The sequence below is a fragment of the Myotis lucifugus genome, unplaced genomic scaffold, assembly GCF_000147115.1.
Source record: "Myotis lucifugus unplaced genomic scaffold, Myoluc2.0 scaffold_873, whole genome shotgun sequence".
Taxonomy (NCBI): Eukaryota; Metazoa; Chordata; class Mammalia; order Chiroptera; family Vespertilionidae; genus Myotis; species Myotis lucifugus.
Window position 1 is genome coordinate 39,839 of NW_005871921.1, and position 22,534 is coordinate 62,372.

Below are 22,534 nucleotides of genomic sequence, written 5' to 3' on the forward strand. Positions count from 1 at the left end.
GAGAGATAGAAACATCAATGATGAGAGAGAATCATTGATAGGCTGCCTCCTGCACACCCCCTACTGGGGATTAAGCCCGAAACGCAGGCATGTGCCCTTGACCAGAATTGAATCTGGGACCTTTCAGTCCTCAGGCCGACACTCTATCCACTGAGCCAAACCAGTTAGGGCAACACAGTGTTTCATCTTAGAAGTGTTTGACAATTTGTGCAGCAATCCTCTAAATTAGACATCTATGTTGTTTCCAGTTTTTTGCTGTTATAAACAAGACTTCATCGTTGCAGCTAAATCTTTCATGTATTCTTATTTCCTTAAAATATGTTTTGGGAAATGGAATTGTTGAATCAAAGGTATGCCCTTAAAAATCTTTCAACTATATTTTGCCAAGTTGCCTTCTATATCAGTTATAGAGTTTGAGTTTCCCACCACATAATTCTCTTTTTGAAAAAATATATAATTATGATTTTATGGGGGTGGGTGAGTGAAATTGAAAGATATGAAAAGAAAGCCCTTTTGGTATCAGGTCTTACTACTATCGCTTTTTCATGCTGTTGCCTTTTTCTTCAGGAACTTGACTTTCAAAATGACTGGAAGCTAATCAATGTGTTCTTCAGTAACGCAAACCAGTGTCACCTGTGTCCCTCCACCCAACAGGTAAACCACAGGCTGGGGGTCAGAGGGATTGCAAATGCCAGGGTGGGGGCAGAGCGAATGAACTAAACCTGCCTGTTCTACACCTGGGCTGGGCCTGATGGCACCTTTTTCAGGGGATGGATGGATGGATGGATACCTAAATATTCAAGGAACCATATATAGGGAAAGGTATTTTACCATCTTTGATATCAGGTAAAGGAAATGGAGGTATAGATAAGCAGAGTCAATGATCATTCTACAACTGAGAAACATCAGCCCCCTAGTTAAAAATTGTTTTGCCTCTCTTAACTCTGATGTCATTTAAGTACTGAATTTAGGAAATAAAACAGGATGTGTACTCTTGTCATCACCTCTTGAACTGTAGTTCCCCATGAACTCTAGCGGTAATGGGAAGCCTACTGTTAATGCCCGTAGACCATCCTCCAGGCTCTTTAGCACTCCTGGATGCAGGACATGAAATATGTGACTTCATTTATTATTTCTGTAGGTGGCTATCTAGGACTTGGAGGTCATTCAGGCTAGCATCAGTGAAAGTGTAAGGGGTGACTATGATGATATCAATGGCACACACTCTTCTTCAGGGGCCTGAAGCCTGGTTGCCACCAAGCTGGCCTTGCTACGTGTGGTAGACCAATCACCTGCCCCCGTCCTCTCAGCCACCCTCCAGAGCCTCTGCCAGGTGATGGCACAGGCCTGAGTGAAGTTTCCCGCGGTGCCCTCCTCTGTTCTGTGCCCTTCTTTCACAACTTACACTCTGGCTTTCTTCCAAACGCCCGTGTTCCCACTGACTCCTGGCCCACCACCCAAACCCCCTCCCTCTAGTGATGTTGGGCCCAGAGAATGCACCGAGCCCACCTTGCCTGACCAGCTCTTGTTGAACAGTAGTCCTTGTAGATCTCCTGGGTTTGTGGCATATAGATCTTGAAGGTTTATTGTTCTACTTCACCCTCTGTTTTCTCCCATGCCAAGTGAAATTTACAACCTCTGTTTCTTCTATGCCCTTCTTTTTGTTGATTATGCACAGCAAATTTCTTCATGAATTTACCTATTCATGCATTAAAGTGCTCACACAAGCATTTAAGCATTGCTGCATTCCTCTGTATATCCACTCATTCATTCATCCATCCATGAGTTGTCTGTTTATGCATAAATTCATTTTCTCTTTTTACATGTAGGCATATACTATCGTACGTATGATGAGTTATGTTCACGCTGGCTTTTGTTTGATTTTTCCAATATTTGAATGCATTCATGGATGCTTAAACTCATTCAAGATTTCTTCCATACACTTTTCTCACATTCAATCATTCTTATGTAAATTCTTGCATTCTTTCATGTATTTATGCTCAAAAGCATTCTTAGCTATGTGATGCATTCCTATGTCTGCATGTATCCATTTATTTACTGTTAATAAGTTTGGTTAGATAAACAATGCACAAATGTTTTCTTCTTTTAAAAGACTAAAATGTTACAGCTAAATACCACATCTAATCCTCTCCCTTTTTATTTCCAAGTTTCTTATATATCTACAAATGCTAGTAGTATTTTGCATATGTGTGCATGTGTGTGCATGCAAAAAAGAGAGAGATAGAGATTTAACACAAATAGTATTATGAGCAGTTTTATTACTGACCAAGTATTTTTGACATCTAGTCATATGATGCACATAGATTGAGTTTATTCCTGTCACTTGCTAGATAGTATTCCACTGTGTAAATTTAATAAATTTTATTTTGCCATTTCCCTATTGATGGAGTTTTTCACTATTATAAACTATCTGTCCATTTGCCTGAATATGTGCATTTTTCTAAATAAATTCTGATTTTCAGATTGAAGTATATTAGTGGGTCAACATTAAGTTTAAAGATAGCCACCAAAATTATAAAAATAGAAATAGAATAAACTATAAAATATTAGGTTGATTGCAGGCTGTAAGGTAAGTGTTGGCTCATGATTATTTTTGCTTTGCTTTCTACATAGACATGTGTGATGTGAAACATGTCTTACCCTGTGGGTCATGCTCAAAATAATCTGAAGAAAAGTGCCTAGAGTTGATTCTTAAACATAGACTTGCTAGTCATCAGCTCCATACACTTTAAGTTCTAGTAGGGCCTGCCCAGTCACCTTCCAAAGTACTGAACCCATTTACATTCCTGCCCTGCCCTCCTTAGGACCTGGATTTTCCTCCTGTAAGTGGGCTCCTTTGGTGGGAAGTAGATAAGGGCCTGTGTCCACATTTGTTCTCTGGGGGATTCTTAAGACCAGAGTCATCGAGAGGAAGAGCAGGAGCCATCCATAGGAAAAAATCAGTTAAAAGAAGGGAAAACCTGAAGAAGAAAAAACTCAAAGCCAATGACACTGCAAGAAATCTATCACTTACTTGTTGCAAATGCCTTTAGAAGCAGGGTCTGGACTCTTTACTGCTCTCTAGTTAAAGTCTAGTTTTGTTAATGATTAAAATGGGGGGGGGGGAATCAGTTAAAAGAAGGGAAAACCTGAAGAAGAAAAAACTCAAAGCCAATGACACTGCAAGAAACCTATCACTTACTTGTTGCAAATGCCTTTAGAAGCAGGAGTCAGCATTGGGAGGGTTCGGTGGCAGGAGGCTTCAGGAAACCTGAAAGTGTTTGTACCTTTTGACCGGAGCATTCTTCTGACTGTGAAAGCAAAAGATACAAATAAAAAATGTGTCCTTTCATTTGGAAAAATAAGCTTTTTTCCTGACTTTGGGTTCAAGGAGCAGTTTATTACATGTGACCTTACTGACGAGGGACATTTCTATAAGAGTTTGCTGTGTTCCACTAAGGAACAGGGACAGTTGGTGCCCAAGGGACAAGCATCCCGTACCCGAGGGACTGGGGGGCCCCATTCACTCTGCAGCCGTGTATAAGCACCTTGGCGGGGAGCAGCACGCAGGGGCCCCCAGTTTCCCTGTGGAAGCTCGATGCCCTGAGTGTGGGCAGCGAGGGCCTTTCTACCCAGAGTTCCCAAGGCTCTTCAGAAGGCAAAGTGAGATGCTTAAGGTCATGTTCAGAGAGAGACACACGTCGCCTGAAGAAAATGAGACAGCAGGCTTTATCGCTGGCTACGCCACAGAGTGGGCTCAACTGGCTTCTGGAGGCCAACCTCTCGCCCGCGCGGGGACTTGGGTGGAGAGAGAGTCCCAGTGCGGTCACAGCCGGGTGATTGGCAGCTGTCTCCAGCATCACCGCCTGTGTTCCCCCAGGAAACAGAACAGCTCCTGGGCCTTCCTTGTCTTCCTTCAGGGGACAGCTGATATACAGGCAGCTTGGGAGTTTGTCTAGTAAAGTTTATTTTTGTTTGGTGTGGGGGTTTTTTTTGTTTGTTTGTCTTGTGCGTTTTTACCCTGAAGAGGTAAACCAGGGTCTATGTTTGGCGTGCTCTCATTTGTTTATTTACTTTCATCACCTGCAGGGCATTAGTGGGAAAAGGGTGTCTTTAAATACCTGGTGACAGGAGCCCTTTTCTTATTCTTACTCCGGGCAGATGTGGCAGGGAGAGGTCTGATAAAAGAATGCCAGGTGGAAGTTTTGAGGCCCATCTGGGTCCTTAAATCCAAGAGTAATTGTGTTCCCCTTTGGGAGTAAGTCCTGTCTCCCATCTCCCATCCCACGATGTGAGCTGTAGCGTTTCCTTGACCTTGAGCTTGCCCTTTCCTGACGTGGAACTTCTCATTCGGGGGTGTTTGATTGTGTCCTAGAGCAGTGGTTCTCAACCTTGGCTGCACATTAGAATCACCTGGGAATCTTTTTAAAATCCTGATTTCTGGGCCTCACCCTCCAGAAATTCTGTTTCTTTGTTATGGAAAATGGGGGTCTAGTAGGGCCTTGGCCACTGTCATCTCAGCTGAGAGTGAAGGGTGGGGAGGAGAAGGGCAGGGGGGGCTGAGCCTAGGCATCCTTGGCCCCATGTTCCCATCCCCACCCACTCTCAGCACATTCCTCCCCTCCCAGCACAGGCATGTGACAGGCAGCATGGCCAAGCTGACCAGGATGCTGGACTACCTGCTGCAGGAGGTGAGGCTCACGGGGCCCCAACTCCACGGGCCACGCCCCCAGCTGCCTGGTGTCTGCCTTCCGCAGAATAGAGGGCGCTGCCCTTCCGAGGGCTGAGGGCTGGCAGGGAAGGTTCTGGTTACTCAAACTGCCTCCACGGGTTGAGAAAAAGCTAGTGGCAGGCCTCCCAGGGGGGAGAGCAAGACGAGGGAAAGGGTCCGGAGGAGGCTTTGAATGAAAGCCTGGGTCGGGTTTAGCGCCCTCCACTCTTGCAAAAGATATTTCCAACAGACTTCTGGGCAGGAAGCGGAGCGCACAGCCCCTCCCTGGGTCTCAGAGACCCCGCTCTTCCCTGAACAGCGCGGGGCAGTGCTGGCCGGGAGGGTCCCTGAGGGCCTCCAGGGCTTCCCTCTGTGCAGGGAGCGTGCTGAGCAAGCTCTGCGGTCTGACTCCTGGGAGGCAGCTTCCCCGTGGCGGAGGGTCCCAAGTCCTGTCACCAGCGGGGTCCTGCTTCCTCGCTGACACCTGGTGGGACGGTGCCCTGCCCACCGTGAGGTGGTGAATGCCCTCACGTCTCTGCATCACCAGCAGGGCTGGCAGCTTTGGACCTCCCCCAGCCAAACTTCTCCCAGAGAGGCCCACCAAGCTAGCCAGACCCCAGAGGGGCTCACGCCAAGGGCTCCAGGGAAGACCTGGGCCGTGACCAGGACTTGGCATCTTCCCCGTTTCCTCCTAGGTCCCCAGAGCATTTGTGAACCTGGTGGACGTCTCTCTGCGGCACCAGGGGACCCAGCTCAGGTGAAGAGGGGAGCGGAATGGGACCAGCACCTGTGGGGGGGCTGCCATGTGCCAGGAACTGGGCGGGCCCGTCACCACACACTAACCCCCTGCGGGAGACCCAAAGGCGGAGGGAGGCCCAGAGAGGCTGAGCCGCTGCGGGAACCAGCCAGTCTGGTGGAGGTAGTCGGATGGCCCGCCCCCACCAGGATGATCTGAGGGTTTAAAAAGCAGGTTTGGGAAAACATCCATAAGCCAAGAAGTGATACTTCTAGAAACTGGAAAGAAAAAAGTTTAGCCCAAATGTATTTGATCTTCACAGAATTTGATTGGCAGGTAGTTCTGAAATTTGTCATAGAATTTAAACTCCTTGACCCCAGATCCCGAGATTTCTGGCTTTGGACTCAGAAAAGAGTTCACGTGGCAAGAGTCAGGGTAGGGACAGCTGGGGGTGGGGGCAATGGCAAGGAGAGGACGGTCCGAGCCGAAAGGGGGGTTGAGGAGAAGGGACACAGAGTCGGGGAGGGAGACATGGCGGTGGGTCTGTGGTGAGGAGGCGGGGAGGGCGGTGCACCCGGAGATGGAGTGCGAGGGGGCATGTCTCCACGTCCCTTCCTCCCTTCCCCACCCCAGGAGGGACAGTGGGAGCCAGATCACAGTGCACCCTGAGACCCCAGCTTCTCCTCCCCACTCCCCAGGCCCCAGCCCTCTCACTCCTCCACAGGCAGCTGATGGCCCCAGGTCCTCTCACTCCTCCACAGGCGGCTGATGGCCCCGTATCTGAGCTCTCATTCTGGCTTATTTTCCCTGCAGCCTCGCAGCAGAGCCCTGCAGGTGCTCGGGGGACACCTCAAAGCTGTCCCGGGTTGTGACACAGTGGTCCTATCAGGTGAGCCCACTCCGTGTCCAGGGTTGTGACACAGTGGTCCTATCAGGTGAGCCCGCTCCGGGAGGCTGGCGGCTCGCAGGGGCAGGTCATGGAGGAGAACGGGTGGCAGGGACGATGAGGGTGTAAGTCCCCCCTTCTCCCACGGAGTCAGGAACCAGAGAGCGGCTCTCGGCTCACTCCCGGGTGATGACTTGATTTTTCTACCTGTAAAGTGGGGACAATACTGGCAGTGGCAGCTCTTTAGCTAGTGAAGAACTGGGCAGATTCACTCAGAAAGAGTCGGGGTCATGATCACCTAGTGTACCACTGCTCCTGTGGTTGCTGAGTTGAGTATGCCCAGGCTGGGCCCGTACCCCAGACCACAGCCCCAGGGCGACTCAGAGGCCCCGAAGGTGCGCTGCTGATTTAGAGACGAGACCCCAAGAGGGTGAGGATGGCTCAGTGGAGGCCACCAACCCTGTCAGCAAACAGCTCAAACACAGTTCCTATTGACATGTTCACACGAGGACTTTTGTTTAAGCAGAAAGTTATGCATGAAGCCGTGTGGCCCTTTTCTCCAGAGGCGACATGTTTTGTATAGTTAATGGCACGTCCCTCTACGGAACTGCCCTTGAGCAGAGCATGGCACCCTCACTGTGTGCCTGGCTGCCCCATCCTCCTTGAGCTCCCAGGGAATATAGCTCGGATCTATCTCTGGGGTGAATTCAGAAAGCAGGTGGCGTGTGCTCGTGGCTGAGGGCTGCTGAGAGCTCCCGGTGGGAGCGGAGGCGGGGCAGGCGGGGCCTCGCTCCAGCTCCCAGGCACACACTCTCTGCTCTCTCCTCCAGGAAAGCTGGGACAGTCTCCTGGCCTCCAGCAGGTACAACCAGCAGGAGTCCTTCTCGGTGGTGTTCCAGCCCTTCTTCTACGAGGCGGCCCTGTCACCACACTCGGTGAGTGAGGGGAACTATGGGCAGCTGGCCCACACCCTCTCCCTCTCCCTCTCCCTCTCCCTCTCCCGCCCAGATGGGACCCACTGAGCCCAGGGCCTGCCCTCTTAGGGGGAAATGCTGCAATATTCCCTTATACTTGCTGGCGACTTCCCCATGGGGTTGGAGAGCCCGTGAGGCAGGCTCTTGGAGGCAGAGGCCCAGAGGCACAGACCATGGACTTGAGCTGACGGCTCCCGGCTCTGACACGGGCCAGCTGTGTGACCTGGGCACGTTGTCAGAACTCTGCCCGGCTCCCCCTCTGTGAAGTCGGGGCCATTCTTGATGTTCCCGCCTCTAGGGTGGTGCCAATGGCATGAGTAAGCACGTGTGGGGAGCCCAGGGAGCCCTCGGTCCCGCTTGGCTATGTGACCCTAGGACAGAACTTTAGGGCACAGGGCACCCTCCTCCTGCAGGCTCTCTCCCTCCACCCTGGAAGGAAGGGTAGTTTGAGTTGACCCTACTCCCCCAGGTCACCGGGCAAATACCCCTTGTCCCAGCGGGGCGCCCAGACCATGAGCACGGGGGTGGGTCCGCACGTGTTGTGTCTGGGACAGTCCCCGCTCCAGGCTTCTGGCTCCTGCCTGTTGGAGTTGTTGTGCCCCCTCCAGGACTTAAACCCAGACATGCAACCCAGGCAGGTGCCCTGACCGGGAATCAAACCATGACCTCCTGGTTCATAGGTTGATGCTCAACCACTGAGCCACACCAGCCAGGCTTAAACGATGTTTAAAAATGATGGTTTAAAACAGTGGTTCTCAACCTTCCTAATGCTGCGGCCCTTTAATACAGTTCCTCATGTTGTGGTGACCCCCAATTTCATTGTTACAAATTGAACATAATTAAAGCATAGTGATTAATCACAAAAACAATATGTAATTATATATGTGTTTTCCGATGGTCTTAGGTGACCCCTGTGAAAGGGTTGTTCGACCCCCAGAGGGGTCGCGACCCACAGGTTGAGAACCGCTGGTTTAAAAGGAGGAGGAGAGTCTGGCTGGCATGGTGGGCTCGATCCCCCATGTGGGGCCTGCAGGAGGCAGCCGATCAGTGATTCTCTCTCATCATTGATGTTTCTATCTCTCCCTCTCCCTTCCTCTCTGAAATCAATAAAAATATTTTTTTTAAAAGAAGGAGGAGGTATGTTAGTTCCCATCCCCCTCCCACTCAGACCACACAGGAACCCTTTCCTATCCGCTGCTCCTGCTGTTCGGCTCAGGGGTGGGGAACCCCGTGACGGTGAGGGTTTGGCCGGCTCCTGCAGGCCCTCACCTCCATGCCTGACCCCCGACAGCGGTCCCATGTGGTGCCATTGCTGATATGGAGAGGTGAGAGGAGGAGTCTGGACAGAGCAGGGCCACCCCATCTCTGCTAGGGACAGCTTCAAGTGCGTGGCAGGCCCACCCATCCTTGGGGCACAGGGGTTATCATCCGGTTCTCTTTCAGGGGGTATGGCCACACCTGGACTCCACCACCCTCGCCTTGAATCTCTGGAACATCATGGTGAGTCACAAGGGGTTCTGGGGGCTGCGGGGCCAGCCTGGGGATTGGCCTAAGGAGAGGCAGGGCCTCCACCACCACCACCACACCCACCCTGCCCACTGCTCTGATGGAGGGGCTGTGGGATCCTAGCAAGTCCCAGGGCAATGATTCCAGGCCACCAGGGATCCTTCCCACATGTGGGCACAGCCAGCTCTGCCCACCTGGGAGTCTCACCACTTCTTCCCAGAGCGGGGGCGCAGCCCTGGCAGCATGCAGGGCTCCCTGGGCATCTTCAGCCCTGCCCTTCCCAGAGGTTGGGGATGTCCTTGGAGTGTGTGGGAGATGCACTTGGAGTGGGGCCTAGGGAACATCTCACACAGCGATCCAGGCCAGCTCTCCATCACGTGACATGTAAGTACCATCACGTGATTTCAAGGCCCAGGGTGGTACCTGGGATGAGCATGGACTTTCGAGTGATGGAGACCTGGGTTTGCATCTTAATGCCGTCTCTCACAGGTCGTGTGAACTGAGGGTCTCCCCTCCCTTTCTGCAAAACCCAGATCCTAACACTGGCCCAGGACCCGGCGAGTGTGTAGCTCACTCCTGGCCCACAGTGCATATTCGACACGTGTTGGCGCTCCTCACGTAACTGCCTGGTTTCCCCACTCCAAGGCCCCCAGGGCTACCTGGGTCCGTCAGTGGGTGGGATGGAATGTCAAAACTTTGAGCCTTGGTACCAGACACACACCTGATTTTGCCATTTATTTTTTCCCCATCCACGCTGCCCTATTTTTAGAATTCCAGTGACAGGAACTTGGTTTTCTTCTTCTTGGATTAGAAAATGTTTTCTCCATCTTTTCAACTAAGTGCTCTGCTGAGTACCTCGAGCAGCTGTGCATTAGCCAGCAGCGAGTGAGCGGGGCCGGACCAGCCCCTGCAGCCCTGGCCAATGGTCACACTCGCCTTAAAGAAAGCATTTGCTTTCTTTGTCAGTGGGCCTGACCCTGGGGTGGAACCATTTGCTGCCACCTCCTGTGGAGGCAGAGGAAGCGAACCTGCCCCCTCCTCCGGGCCGCCCTCCCACCGCCCTCTCTCTGGGCAGAAGGGCTGACTATTCCAGCTCAGCCCAAACTGCCTCCTTCCCTTCCCACGTCACCTGTCTCCCAGGCAACGAGAGAGAACCTACTGTGTGCCCTGTGCTGGGTCCAAGGCGGATACAAAAGACACACCAAACGGCCTTTGCCATCACCCAGCCCAGGGTGGAGTTGGGAGGGTCGGGCGACTCAGAGGAACAAGAGTAGACTTGAACTCAGCCAGCAGTGATGCTGGACGGGGCACCCCGCAGTGACAGGGCAGGAGAGCCCCACCACGGTGGGACTTGAGTTGGCTTTGTGGGGTGTGGCAGAGGAGGGCAGGCGGGATACTTGCATTTCTCATGTGTTTCCAGGTGACGTGACCCTGCGTCCAGGGTCAACTCTGAGAAACACAACGAACGAGCCTTTCTCGGTGGCCCCTGGAATGCTGCCGCCGCCCGAGCTTCACTTTCTGTTCTAAAGATCGCCTTCTTTTCTAGATGGAGCCCACGGGACAGAAAGATGAGCCGCTCAGGGCAGATGAGGGCTGGCCCATGAAATGTCCCTCTCAGGTAGGCCAGGCCTGGGGAGAGAGGAAACCTCTCACTGAATCAGGAGGGAGATGGGGCCACCAACCGGGCTTTGCTGTGAGGTGGGATCTCACCTGGCTGAGGCATTGGCCGCTTTAGAGCTGTGGGTCTGTTCCGGGTCCAGTCACAGCTCTGCATACGTGGCACACATAAGATTTACGGAATTCAGCCATTGTGGCAGAATTGAGCTGTTTTAGTAGCGTTATGGCCCCTTCCACACCTGGGGAGGGCAGAGGGACAAAGCCATATCTCACCTGGCCCCAAGCATCCCAAATGTGAAGATGGGTTTCTTAACTCTGTGCCAAATATGTAATAGGCATGTAGTTAATGTTGCTGAATAAATGGATGGGGAAATGCCATAAATGAGTAGAATTCCTTTTGTCATTTACTGGTAGTGGAAGTTTTGGCTTTCTGGATGAAGTGGTAAGTTTTTGTTGCGAGGCTATAAGAACAGTATAATTCACCCTGTTTCCCTCTTTGCTTTGGCTGCCAGGAAGCTTACAACTAAGTTCTTCTTTCATGGAAATATACGTACTTTGCTGGTAGAGAGCCAGAGATGCCAACTATGGCAAATGGGAAATTTTAAAGCATGAATGGGCTCCTCCAGGGAACTCATAGGCAGTGCAGAGAAGAAAAGCCAGAGAATGGCCTTCATTTAAGTGATGGTGTGAATGTTGCAAGTTGGCCAAAGGCATTGCTGGGTGATACAGCCTGATGATTAACGGGTACAGATTTCTGAGTCCTGGTTACAACACATTATTTTTCTCTGCAGGAAAATCCATATCTGTTCACCTATAAAAACAGCAACTACCTCCCAAGGTCCCATGAGAAGCTTGAGGTATGGAGAGGTTTTCTGTGGTTGACACTCATGCAAATGAATCAGGGGCTGTATACCGGGCTGAACCTGTGGAAACGTCCACGTGGTGCTTTATGTCCTGGAACCCCAAGGGCAGGCTGGGTGGATGACGGATCAGGGGTGTAGCTGTCTCCTTGGTGCTTGAAGAAGGTCTCCCCTCACTTTATGAGTGTTTAGCATTTGAGCCAAAAACTGAGGACTAGCCTGGAAGCCCGATCTCCGAGGATTAAGAAAATGCAATGAAGAGAATAACAATTCTGCAGTTTCATTTTTTGTTTGTTTTTTTTTTGTTTATTGGAGTGACATTGGTTCACAAAACCATACAGGTTTCAGCGTTCAAGTGTACAACTTAACAAAACATCATCTTCACACTGTATGGTGCGCCCATCACCCCAAGCAAAGTCTCTCTCCGGCCCCATTTCCCCCTCCTTGGCCACCTCCACCTGCCCCTACCTCCTTTCCCTCTGGCGATTCCCACACTGTTGTCTATGTCTGTGTGTTATGTGTGTATGTGTATGTTTTTTTGCTTAATCTCTTCACCTTCTTTTATCCAGTCCCCCAACCCCCTCCGTCTGACAGCTGTCAGTCTGTTCCCTGTATCCATGCCTCTGTTTCTATTTTGTTCATCAGTTTAAATTCATCTGAGGCCTTCGTCAGAAGAGAAAGTCAAGAGGAAAGGCCGAGAGATATAGTAAAATCTGCAACCAAACAATGTGGAGACCAAGAGGCCTCTGACATTAGCTCCTACCTCAAGGGCCACCTCACACTTACTCACATCTTGCTTATGGCTTATCTTGTGACTCTCTGATACTCTCCGTCAGATTAGATAGGGCACCTGCGCTGCTCTGAGGAGCCGAGACACTTGCAGGCTGATGTCCTCCTCCTCTGGGGACTGATACCGGTTACATCAAATTCAGCCTCGCGCCATCCCTGCCTCCTTATTGTATAAAAGAGGGTGAGGGTTACTCCCGGTGGTGGAGGCAGTGCTGATGGCCAGGGCCTGCCCCACGAAGCCCGAGAATCACAGTGTGGAAGTCTCTCTTGCTCATCAACTTGTCCCCGCACCTTCTAACTGTCACTACAGCAACGAGGACAATCTGAGGGCAGAGAACTGGCTCTGGGTTCCAATCCAGGCTCTTCCACAGTCAGGCTCTGTGTCACTGGACGAGGTAGTGAACTCCTCTGTGCCTTGTTTATTTTGACATGGGAAGTGGTGAAAGTCATAGCCCTGCCTCATGGAGATGTTTTGCAATTGTAACAGTAAGTGTAAAGCGTGTGTGGTAGGATCGGCAGGCTACGAGTTCCGTGTACGTGTTGCCATTGTTTTCATCTGGTGATGGGGAGTGATACGTTCCTGCAGGTTACAGCTATTGATGACCCACCTGCTCTATACCACTAGGACTCAAGGTCGGTGAGGGCAGGGACTCAGAGCAGGTACCCAACCATTATTTGTTGAGTGACTAAATGGGTGGGTGGGGGGAAGGATGGATACCAGGCATGGGAGGCAAAAACATCAATAAAATACTCGCAGGTCCTAAGGAACTCAGTCTGGTGGGGCCAAGCAGGTTATTGCACAAGGGGATACGTCTGTAATCAACGTTTCCGTGAGGCTTTCAGGGAACAACTAACTGAGGCCGGGGAGGATGGAAGGAGACTTCCGGAGAGTACCCACCACCTCAGCCCTGAAGGGTGACTGAGGCTGAACCAGGTGGATGGGAATGTGGGGAAATGGGGGGAAGAAAAGGAAAAGGGAGAGTAGAGGTAAGAGCTTAGGCTAAGAGATGGAGGTATGGAGAGCCAAGAGCATTGGGTCAATTCTTGTGGTTTAGAATGACCAGGGGCTGCTTAGGCCATGTGAAGAAGGATGGACTTTATGTTGGTATGAATACAGAGTAGAAATGTATTTACTATTCAACCAACAAATATTTATGAGCATCTACTGTATACTGTTCTCGGCTCTGGGGATATAGCAATACCCAAAACAGATATTTTTAAAAAGCCCTGCTTTCTCTGAGAATTTGAGCAAGGGAGTGGCCTGATTTTATTATGTAGAGAGAGAGAGAGACCCCCCTCGATGCTGGGAAGGAAGCCAGAGGCCTGAGGTGGTGATGCTATGAATACTGGAATGGTCCAGGCAAGAAGAAATAGGCCTGGACGTAGGCTGAGGCAGAGGGACCAGGGAAGAGGGGACAGGTTTGGAAGCATTTGGAGAGGATGTTGTGGGCACCCGAATCTGAGTGTTGAATGAGAGGAAGAAATCTTAAAAGATGGTTGGGTTGCTGTATTAAGTAATATTTTCCAATTTTAGAGACCCCACTCCTCACCCAATGTCAACGTGTCCCTTTTCTCCTCTTTCTCTGTGTCTCATTTCAGGCGAGAGATGGAACGGAGATCAGGTGCCCTGCCATGGATCCCTCCGACAAGATTCCCACCTCAGGTACACACTTGAATCAGGTGATTTTTAAGCTCATGTGAGGCCTGGACTCCTCAGAGTAAGAGCAGCCGTAGGGTGACAAGGGCTTTGCACACAGCCTGAGGTATACCCGAGAGGTTTTTCAAGGACAACAGAATCAGCTCTGCATGTGCAGGCACACCTTGTTTTATTGCGCTGCACAGATGTTGCATTTGTTGCAAATTGAAGGCAATACCCTCCACCAGCAAAAAAGATGATGACTCACTTTATTGCGACACTCGCTTTATTGTGGTGGTCTGGACCCAAACTCGCAATATCTCTGAAGTATGCCTATATGTGTGTAAGTTCATGCCTGTGTTTGATTATTCTTTAACTGAAATAAGATATGATATGATGTGATGTGATAAGATATGATATGTTCTGTTGTGATGTGATATGATACGGTCAGAAAGCATTTATTAAGCATTAACCACGTGCCGAGCCGTATTCCGCAAAGAGAGGGCTCATGTCATTGTCCCTGCCGTCAAGCCTTGATGAGGTGATTTGCTCTCCAAAAAGCAAATCTATCTGGAAGCAGAAAGAGAAGTAACCAGTCCGCACTCCCTGTCAGAGTGACGTGCAGGACACACCCTCAAGCCCCGCACAGAACAGGAAAGCTGTCTTAGAAATGTGCTATTTTTGCTGCTGACATTTCTAAAATGTTGTTGGATATGAAAATGAGAGTGATGGAATGTTCTAGGCAGAGACCTTGCCACAGAGGGGCTGCCTAAGGTCTGAGCCTTCTCCTCCAGGCCTGCTAGTCTGGGAGTGATGGCTGTGTGTGTGACCATGGGAACTCACAGGTGGGGGGAGGGAGGGGCCATATGGTGACCCAGGCAACTCCAACCATCAGCCCAGGAACATTTCTGCAGCAGTGAGATGGGGTCCTGGAGGGTGACTCATTGGTTCATTGACTTGTTCACTTGTTCATTCATTGAGGAGATGCTTGTTGAGTGCCTCCTACGTGCCCTGCAGGGTAGACAATTAAGTCTGGAGAGGCCGCAGTGTCTAGCAGGAATCTTTCAGGGATGCAAATCTTTGTAGTCAGGTTGCCTCCTTTTGCTGAGTGTTAGTAGAACAAATAAATGCCCTGGCTGTTAGCCTACCTCCCACACATGTCTCAGCCCTATGCACTCCAATTAAGCCAAATTTTCCCCAAACTTTGGTGTATAACTGGCTCTTGTTCTCTAATGCAGAAGAAGGGAATGGATGGTTGAGTTCTCTCTCTCACACACACACACACACACACACACACACACTCACACGCTCACTCTCACACTTGCTTTTAGTCTTTGACTTTTCCCCCCACAGAGTTGGTGACAACCCACTCCTCTTGGTTAGCTTATTAGCAGGATTTCTAGCAGCAGAAATAAGTTACTAGCCTCATATGTAGGCCCTCCTATAGCAAAACCTCAAAGGTGCATGTACATATTTATGTGTCTCTGTATAGAGAGAGAAAAGGAGAGGATGAATGTCCATGTTTTAATAGCCACAGTGAAATGCCATCTTCCTCTCATTAATCTTATCACTCTGCAAGAATGAGCTACAAAGTGTTTTGCAATCTGCCTAGATTATGTTCCTGTCATGACAGTGATAACCAACCAATCCATGAGCGCCTATCTCAGCATCTAAAAGCCACATAAAGTCTGAACCTCTTCCTCATGCCCTGACCCTGGAGATTGGTGTTCATTGGCACTCGAACATGTAAGTGCCAGACATCTCATGACCTTGAGATCTGAGATACGCTGGTGATAGGGGCTATTTGAATAAGCAGGTGGGCAGATTTAGGCTGGCTTGCTCTGACCAAGCGGGCGTGGGACGGAAACACTCCCCAGGCGGGGCCTCGTGTCTGAGTCCCACCTGGAAAGTGTTATTTAGGCAAATGACCACCACTAACTGGACCATAATGAAAACACACTTCATCGCTGTGCATGACCTATGACTGGACATTTTAAGCACACTTGTGACTTAAAATGGAGTAGGCAAATGGACTTAGCACAGGGCCACATTATTATTTTCCCTTGATAATGATCATCTTTCTGGTGAGGTCGTTCACTTTTCTAGAGATCACGTTTGCAATTTTTAATCAAGATGACGGCATCTGATACATACTTACAACAGGTTATCTTATCTTTATATCCCCGATGATTCAGCACCTGGTGAGAGCCCATACATGTTTGCTGAACTAATCTGAATTACTGAGCATTTCTAATTCAGCAAATCAACAGCTTCTCAGAGTGGAAAAAGACCTTCAAACCAACTAGACCAAAGTACCTCCTGTTCAAACCATTTTTCTGATAAAATAGCCTTTTTGCCTTCAGAGTTATTTTCAGAAACCTTTTTTAGTCCCTTTTCTGTTTTTTCTTTCGACCCACCCCTGAGATAACCTAGCTAGCCAAAAGTGATGTTCAAACTACGATACTGCCTTCATCAGCAGGCCAGGCAGAGCTCCTGGCAGCCAGGATGCCTCATGCTCATTCCCTGGGAGCCCACAGGTGACAAACCGCTTCCACTGATCTGTGGGGTTTTGGGTGAGATATATAGGATTGATGTAATTTTTATAACCAATTGGAATTTGGTAGCCGATGGATGGATGGAAAAATGAATGAATGAATGCAGGCCTCTGATTTTTTTTTCTTCCAGTTCGTTCACATGTACAGTTTGCAAGGCACTATCTCCTGTGGGCTTCACAACTTCATAAACACTTGTATTATTTTACATTATTCCATGGCCCTGTCCCTAACGTAGTTGGAATAACTGAGAGAAAAAATGTTGGGGCCTGGTAGCTGACTTAAGGTTTTCCCAGTGAGAAAAGGAGTCGCATTTTGCAAACAAAGGAGTGGCGATGATAAGGAACCAGAGGGACATGGCTCATTGGCTAAAGTCAAGCTGCGAATTCCACGCAGAGAGAAAACTTATAGTATTTGGCCCAGCCGGCATGGATGAGTAGTCGAGTGACAACCTATGAACCAGGAGGTCACAGTTCGATTCCCAGTCAGGGCACATGCCCGGGTTGTGGGGCTTGATCCCCAGTGTGGGGTGTGCAGGAGGCAGCCCTTCAATGATTCTCTCTTATCTTTGAAGTTTCTGTCTCTCTCTCCCTCTCCCTTCTTCTCCGAAATCAATAAAAATAAAATAAATAAATAAAAAAAACTTAGAGTATTTGCAAATGGGGATCCACAAAGCTCATTATATGCCACAGTCACCAACAGTATGATTCAGAACAGTTCATTCATTTAAGCCACTGATTCCTTTCTAAGTCCCTGATATTATTTATTTTACCCACTTGGCTAAAATGAGCTACTCAAAAGCTGATATGAAAAATGCCCCAGGGCACAGCCCTGAGTGACCCCTGAGGCTTTCACTCCATTGTGGACCAGCGCTTTAATGTCCAGTAGAGACCCTGAAGCTGTCCATTAGCCACTGCTGCTATGGGTCTTGCAACTTAACCCAGCCCGTGACCAGGAAGTCATGATGCCCCATAAGGAGTAACAGCCTGCTTGTGCCTAGGTGGGACCAGTCTGCTAAGCAAGTTCAAACTCACCCCAAGACATTGGGGTAAATAAGTTTCCCTTCCCTGTAGTTTCCATCATATTAGGCTTGGAGAGCTGTCAGATCCCTGACACAGAGCCCCTTACTTAGCCTGTCTTTGCCCTTAACACTTTTCTTGAGCTCCTACTATGTGCAAGACACATGTTTTGTATAAACTCACACTAAAGCACTTCAAAGGCAGAAAACAAGGACCCCCTGTTGTTCCAGCAGTTTAGCACCATTGCAGAAGTCTTCACATAAGTCCCTAAAATCAGAGAGCTTATGGGTTGGGCAGCCCTAGCTAATAATTAAGAGAACGTTTGTGTTTCAGAATGGCCCCACTTGGTTAAGTTGTTGGGTTTCACAAAACAAAACTCCAAAGTTCCAAGTCTTTCTCCTGGGTGTAACTCTTCCTGTAAAGAAGGTAGTGTCCCCAATTCTCTACTCTTGCCTACCCTTGCCTTGCTATTCATCATATTTCCTCATCATTAGGATGGCCTTCAGATAAGAGGTCCCCTGTGAAGAAATCTTGATGAGTTAATGATGTGTTTATCAATTCCTTTCAAGGTGCTGCACAACTTGTACCAGATAATGCTTAGCTAATCATCCCACACAAACATAATCTTATCTCTAAATAGTTCTTTTCCCAAGGAGAGCAATTGATAAGGTGCTTGCTGTGTTTCCAGGCTGTATCTTTGTCATACATGATGATAATAACAAAGCTCAAATCAAGGTCTACAGATATTAAACCAATGATAAGTGTTGGACTCTATCTTAATAAAATCCCAGATAAGTCAAACTCCTCTCACCTAGACTTGGCTCATTTGGTTTCTTATTTCTTATAGGAAATCCTTTATAATGACCAATAGGAGAAACCCCCTCCCCTATCACACATAAATTAATCTGTCTACGTGTGTGTGTGTGTGTGTGTGTGTATACACACATATATGTATACATGCATGTGTATTTTCTGGCTGCTATAAATTTTGGAGACAGGAATGGTCAGTTTCAGCTGCCTCTTTATCAAATTATAATCTGATTTGGATGCAAATATATCCATTTCTTCCACATTTGTCACCCCAAAGGTTTCCCCTAACCTTTGCACTTTAGAGTGTTCACAAAATTCACTGTATTACACATTATGGCAACAAGAATATAGTGATTAACTCTCATCAACAGGAGTTAAAATCAACCTTCTAGACCAGCGGTTCTCAACCTGTGGGTCAAGACCCCTTTGGGGATCGAACGACCCTTTCACAGGGGTCGCCTAAGACCATCGGAAAACACATATATAATTGTTTTTGTGATTAATCACTATGCTTTAATTATGTTCAATTTGTAACAATGAAAATACATCCTGCATATCAGATATTTGCATGACGATTCATAACAGTAGCAAAATTACAGTTATGAAGTAGCAACGAAAATAATTTTGTGGTTGGGGGTCACCACAACATGAGGAACTGTATTAAAGGGCCGCGGCATTAGGAAGGTTGAGAACCACTGTTCTAGACTCCTTGTTGCCTTTTTTTTACCCACAGCCTGATTTCTTTGAGAAGAGGTCGTTTTGAAGTTCCTAGGCTCAGCCCCGTTGGTGTGTGCTAATGTGTGCAGCTGGCTTTGTGATTTGATATTGTTCTTCTAACACATATCCTTGGGCACACCACAGACCTACTAAATCAGAGACTCTGAGGGTGGGGACCAACCATCTGTGTTGTAACAAGCTCTCCAGATGGTTGGTGCGTGCTCACATTTGAGGGCCATGATCATATATATTCTGCTTACGCACATTCACAACGATGTATGTGTTAGTGTGCGTGCCGTTGTGGGAAGAGTCAGGGACTTGTGCTTTTCCAATGAGAGCAGTTCCTCAGGGGGAGTGGCAGTTCCCCATCTGCAGACAGCATGGAAGTCAGGTAGACAAGATGTCTCCATGGAAGGAAACAAGACATTGTTCCCACTGCGTGTTAATGCAGCTTCCTCCACGGGTATAATGATACAGCCACGATTTGGATGCTGATGAGTGAAGTGGGCTCTATGTGGTCCAGTTGTGTCAAAAGCCTCTCTCATCTGTGTGTCACTCACTGTATGTTTATAAAGTGACCTGCCAAAGAAGAGCTATAGAGAGAGCCTCCTTGCACACAAGTTTCTGTTCATCCATTTTGAGCAATGGCTGCTGAAATGATGGGCTTCTTCCCTCTGGGAGTGGGCCCCTCCCTGGTACCAATGCTGTTAGGCTTCTCCGAAGGCCTGAGGCTATTTGACAATGTAGCTCAGCCTTGCACCACTAGAGACGAGGGAGGCACGTCTAAGAGGAACGTGGAGCTATGGCAAAGTCAGCGTGACTGTGGCACAAGGCACCCTAGAGGAACGGGAGATATTGGGGGTAGTAGGAGGTGAGCTTGTGATTTGAGAGGACAGAGCTACATATGACATAAAGAATCTTAGGTGTGGTCCCCAAAATGCACTTGGACTCACATGCCTACGGGTATGAGGTGAAGGGGTAGATAAATATAGCGCAGGTATACCCGTGCAAGTTATTCTGTATACAGGGTGGGGCAAGAGTAGGTCTACAGTTGTGAGTGTGCAAAACACAGAACTTATTCTTGTATTATTATTTATTAATTATCATACTTTCCATATGAACCCTGTATAGCAAAATTCATGTTTACCAGGCACAAAAGGCCTGTGGCCCTAATCTACTTCTCAACATTATTTTTGTTAGTCTTCTCTACCCATCACTTAACCAAACTGTACAACTATCTGTTCTTCATAGCCACTAGGTCCATCCTTTATGCTTTCCAGCACCTGCCTGGCTCTCTCTCAATCTCATCTCATAATGTCCCGAGGCTCAGTTCAAACACCACCTTCTCCATGAAGCCTGCTCAGAACCTCCCTCCCCCCCATCACACCCCTAGGGGGTCAATCACCCCTCAGCTCCAGCACTTCCTATCACTTCATACCTCTCAGAGTGTTTACCAACCTATCGGTTATTATAACTATGGCTGTTCCCCGTTTCCTCCTTAGCCTGTGAGGTTCTTGAGGCCACCTAACTTTTCTGATCACTGTGTTGTCCCAGGGCACCCGGCCACGGCTTGGTGTTGAACATGTTTGTCATGTGAGTAGACAGCTGCTTAGCCAAGCACAGTATGTGCAACCCGAGAGGTAAAACATAGAGTCAGGCTGTAAAAACCAGTTTGGTGGTTCCTCAAAAAACTAAACATAGTATTATCATATAACCCAGCCATTCCACTCCTAGGTATATATCCGAAATAATGGAAAACAGGCTTTCAAATAAATACTTGTACAGGAATGTTCATAGCAGCGCTGTTCACAATCACCAGGAGGTGAAAACAAACCCAATGTCCTTCAAATGATGGACGGATGGACAAACAAAATATGGTATGTCCATACAATAGAATATTATTCAGCCATGAAAAGGAACACGGTACTGACACATGCTGTAACATGGGCAAACCTTGAAAACATTATGCAAAGTGGAAGGACCAGACACAACTGGCCGCATATTGTATGATGCCATTTGTAGGAAATGTCCAGAAGAGGCAAATCCAGAGACAGGAAGCAGATTAGTGGTTGCCAGGAGCTGGGGGGAGGGAGAGATGGGGAGTGACTGCTAATGGGCACAGGTCTCCTTTGAGGGTAAAATGTTTTGGAACTCGATAGAGGTGGCTGTTGAGCAACACTGTGAAAGTAGCACTAAATGCCATTGAATTGTTGACTCTAAAATGGTTGGTTTTATGTTATATGAATTTTACCTTGATTTAAAAAAATAGTGGTGTGAAAGCAGTTCCCCTCTTCACTGTAGAGAAACTGAGCTAATATTATTAGCAGAATGATAGGAGACTTTACCCCGAATATGACCGGATCCTAGAATAGATTAAGTCAGTGGTTCTCAACCTTGGCTGCACATTAGAATCACCTGGGAATCCTTTTAAAATCCTGATTTCTGGGCTTCATTTGCCCAGAAATCAGGATTTCCCAGCCCTAGCCGGTTTGGTTCACTGGATAGAGCATCGGCCTGGGACTGAAGGGTCCCAGGTTCGATTCCAGTCAAGGGCATGTACCTTGGTTGCGGGCACATCCCCAGTAGGGGGTGTGCAGGAGGCAGCTGATCAATGCTTCTCTCTCATCGATGTTTCTAACTCTCTATTCCTCTCCCTTCCTCTCTGTAAAAATTAATAAAATATATTTTTAAAAAAAAGATTCCCAGGTGATTCTAATGTGCAGCCAAGGTTGAGAACCACTGGATTAAGTGTTGGTCGTGAGTCCACCAGAGTTCCTTCCCTCGTCCCCATGTCCGGGGCCACTACGTGCCCTAAGGAAGCTGCTCACTTGTGGCATCAGGTTTCCCCTCTGCAAGCTGGGCCACTCCAGCCCCGAGCCCTGAGCCCAGGTGCCCCGGGGAGGACCCGGCAGTCAGGCTCCCGCCTGCTGTTGCTGACCCTCATGGCAAGGACGGCTCTGAATATCTCTGTCCCCGCTGAACTGCTGTGGAAAACAGGCGTGCTCTCCGTTTTCCTGGGAGATCCTCATTTGTTTGCAGAGGAGACAGGAACCCCGATCTTCCATTCACTCCCACTTGGTTCTCAGTTCACAGGCTGAAGCCCGCAGACATCAAGGTGATCGCAGCCCTGGGCGACTCCCTCACGGTGAGTTACCCTGACTGTGGAGGGAAAGGGAAGGAGCAGCGAGGGCCTGGCCTGGGGTCACGGGACGACCTGGAGAGAAAGCCTCACTCCCGGCTCTTAGGTGTTTCCATCTCGGGTCCTGATCGCCAGTCCCTGTACATCCCCGCACGCCCTGGGACCGGCATTCCTTGCCCACCTGGTTTTCCCAACTGCACCCTACACTCACACTGCTGGTCCAGCTGAGTGTCCCCCAAAGGCCAGCGGGCACCTTCCCTGTCTGTGGCCCGTTCACAGAGCTATTATCTCACTCGTTCTCCTCCACAAAACCCCCTGAAGTCCGACTCTCCTTAAACTTAACCAGTGAAGACAGCAACGCTGGGAGAGGCCGTCAGTGTCCCCGGCCACTCGGCTTGTGAGCGCCAGACCGGGGCCGGACCCCATCCCGCTACTGCAGCCGCCCCCTCCTGACCCCTCAGTGACCCTTCACCCCAGTGTCCTACGGCTAATACCCCCCGGGAAGGACGGGCAGGCTGGTTCTCAGCACTGCTTACCCCCCTCCACCGGCCAGGTGTGGCCTGATGTCACCTACCCCCCCCC

At 49.1% G+C, this 22,534-nt stretch overlaps 1 protein-coding gene across 1 annotated transcript in view; it reads left to right on the plus strand.

The window, feature by feature from the left end:
• PLB1 (phospholipase B1) overlaps nucleotides 1-22,534 on the plus strand; it is a 112,792-nt gene that overhangs the window by 26,065 nt on the left and 64,193 nt on the right. The window contains exons 9-18 of the mRNA XM_023747426.1: nucleotides 568-654; nucleotides 4,629-4,691; nucleotides 5,407-5,468; nucleotides 6,261-6,336; nucleotides 7,164-7,268; nucleotides 8,751-8,807; nucleotides 10,360-10,431; nucleotides 11,222-11,287; nucleotides 13,679-13,742; nucleotides 21,900-21,958. Of these exons, the coding sequence (XP_023603194.1) occupies nucleotides 568-654; nucleotides 4,629-4,691; nucleotides 5,407-5,468; nucleotides 6,261-6,336; nucleotides 7,164-7,268; nucleotides 8,751-8,807; nucleotides 10,360-10,431; nucleotides 11,222-11,287; nucleotides 13,679-13,742; nucleotides 21,900-21,958 (711 nt within the window). The remainder of the gene's footprint in view (nucleotides 1-567; nucleotides 655-4,628; nucleotides 4,692-5,406; nucleotides 5,469-6,260; nucleotides 6,337-7,163; nucleotides 7,269-8,750; nucleotides 8,808-10,359; nucleotides 10,432-11,221; nucleotides 11,288-13,678; nucleotides 13,743-21,899; nucleotides 21,959-22,534) is intronic.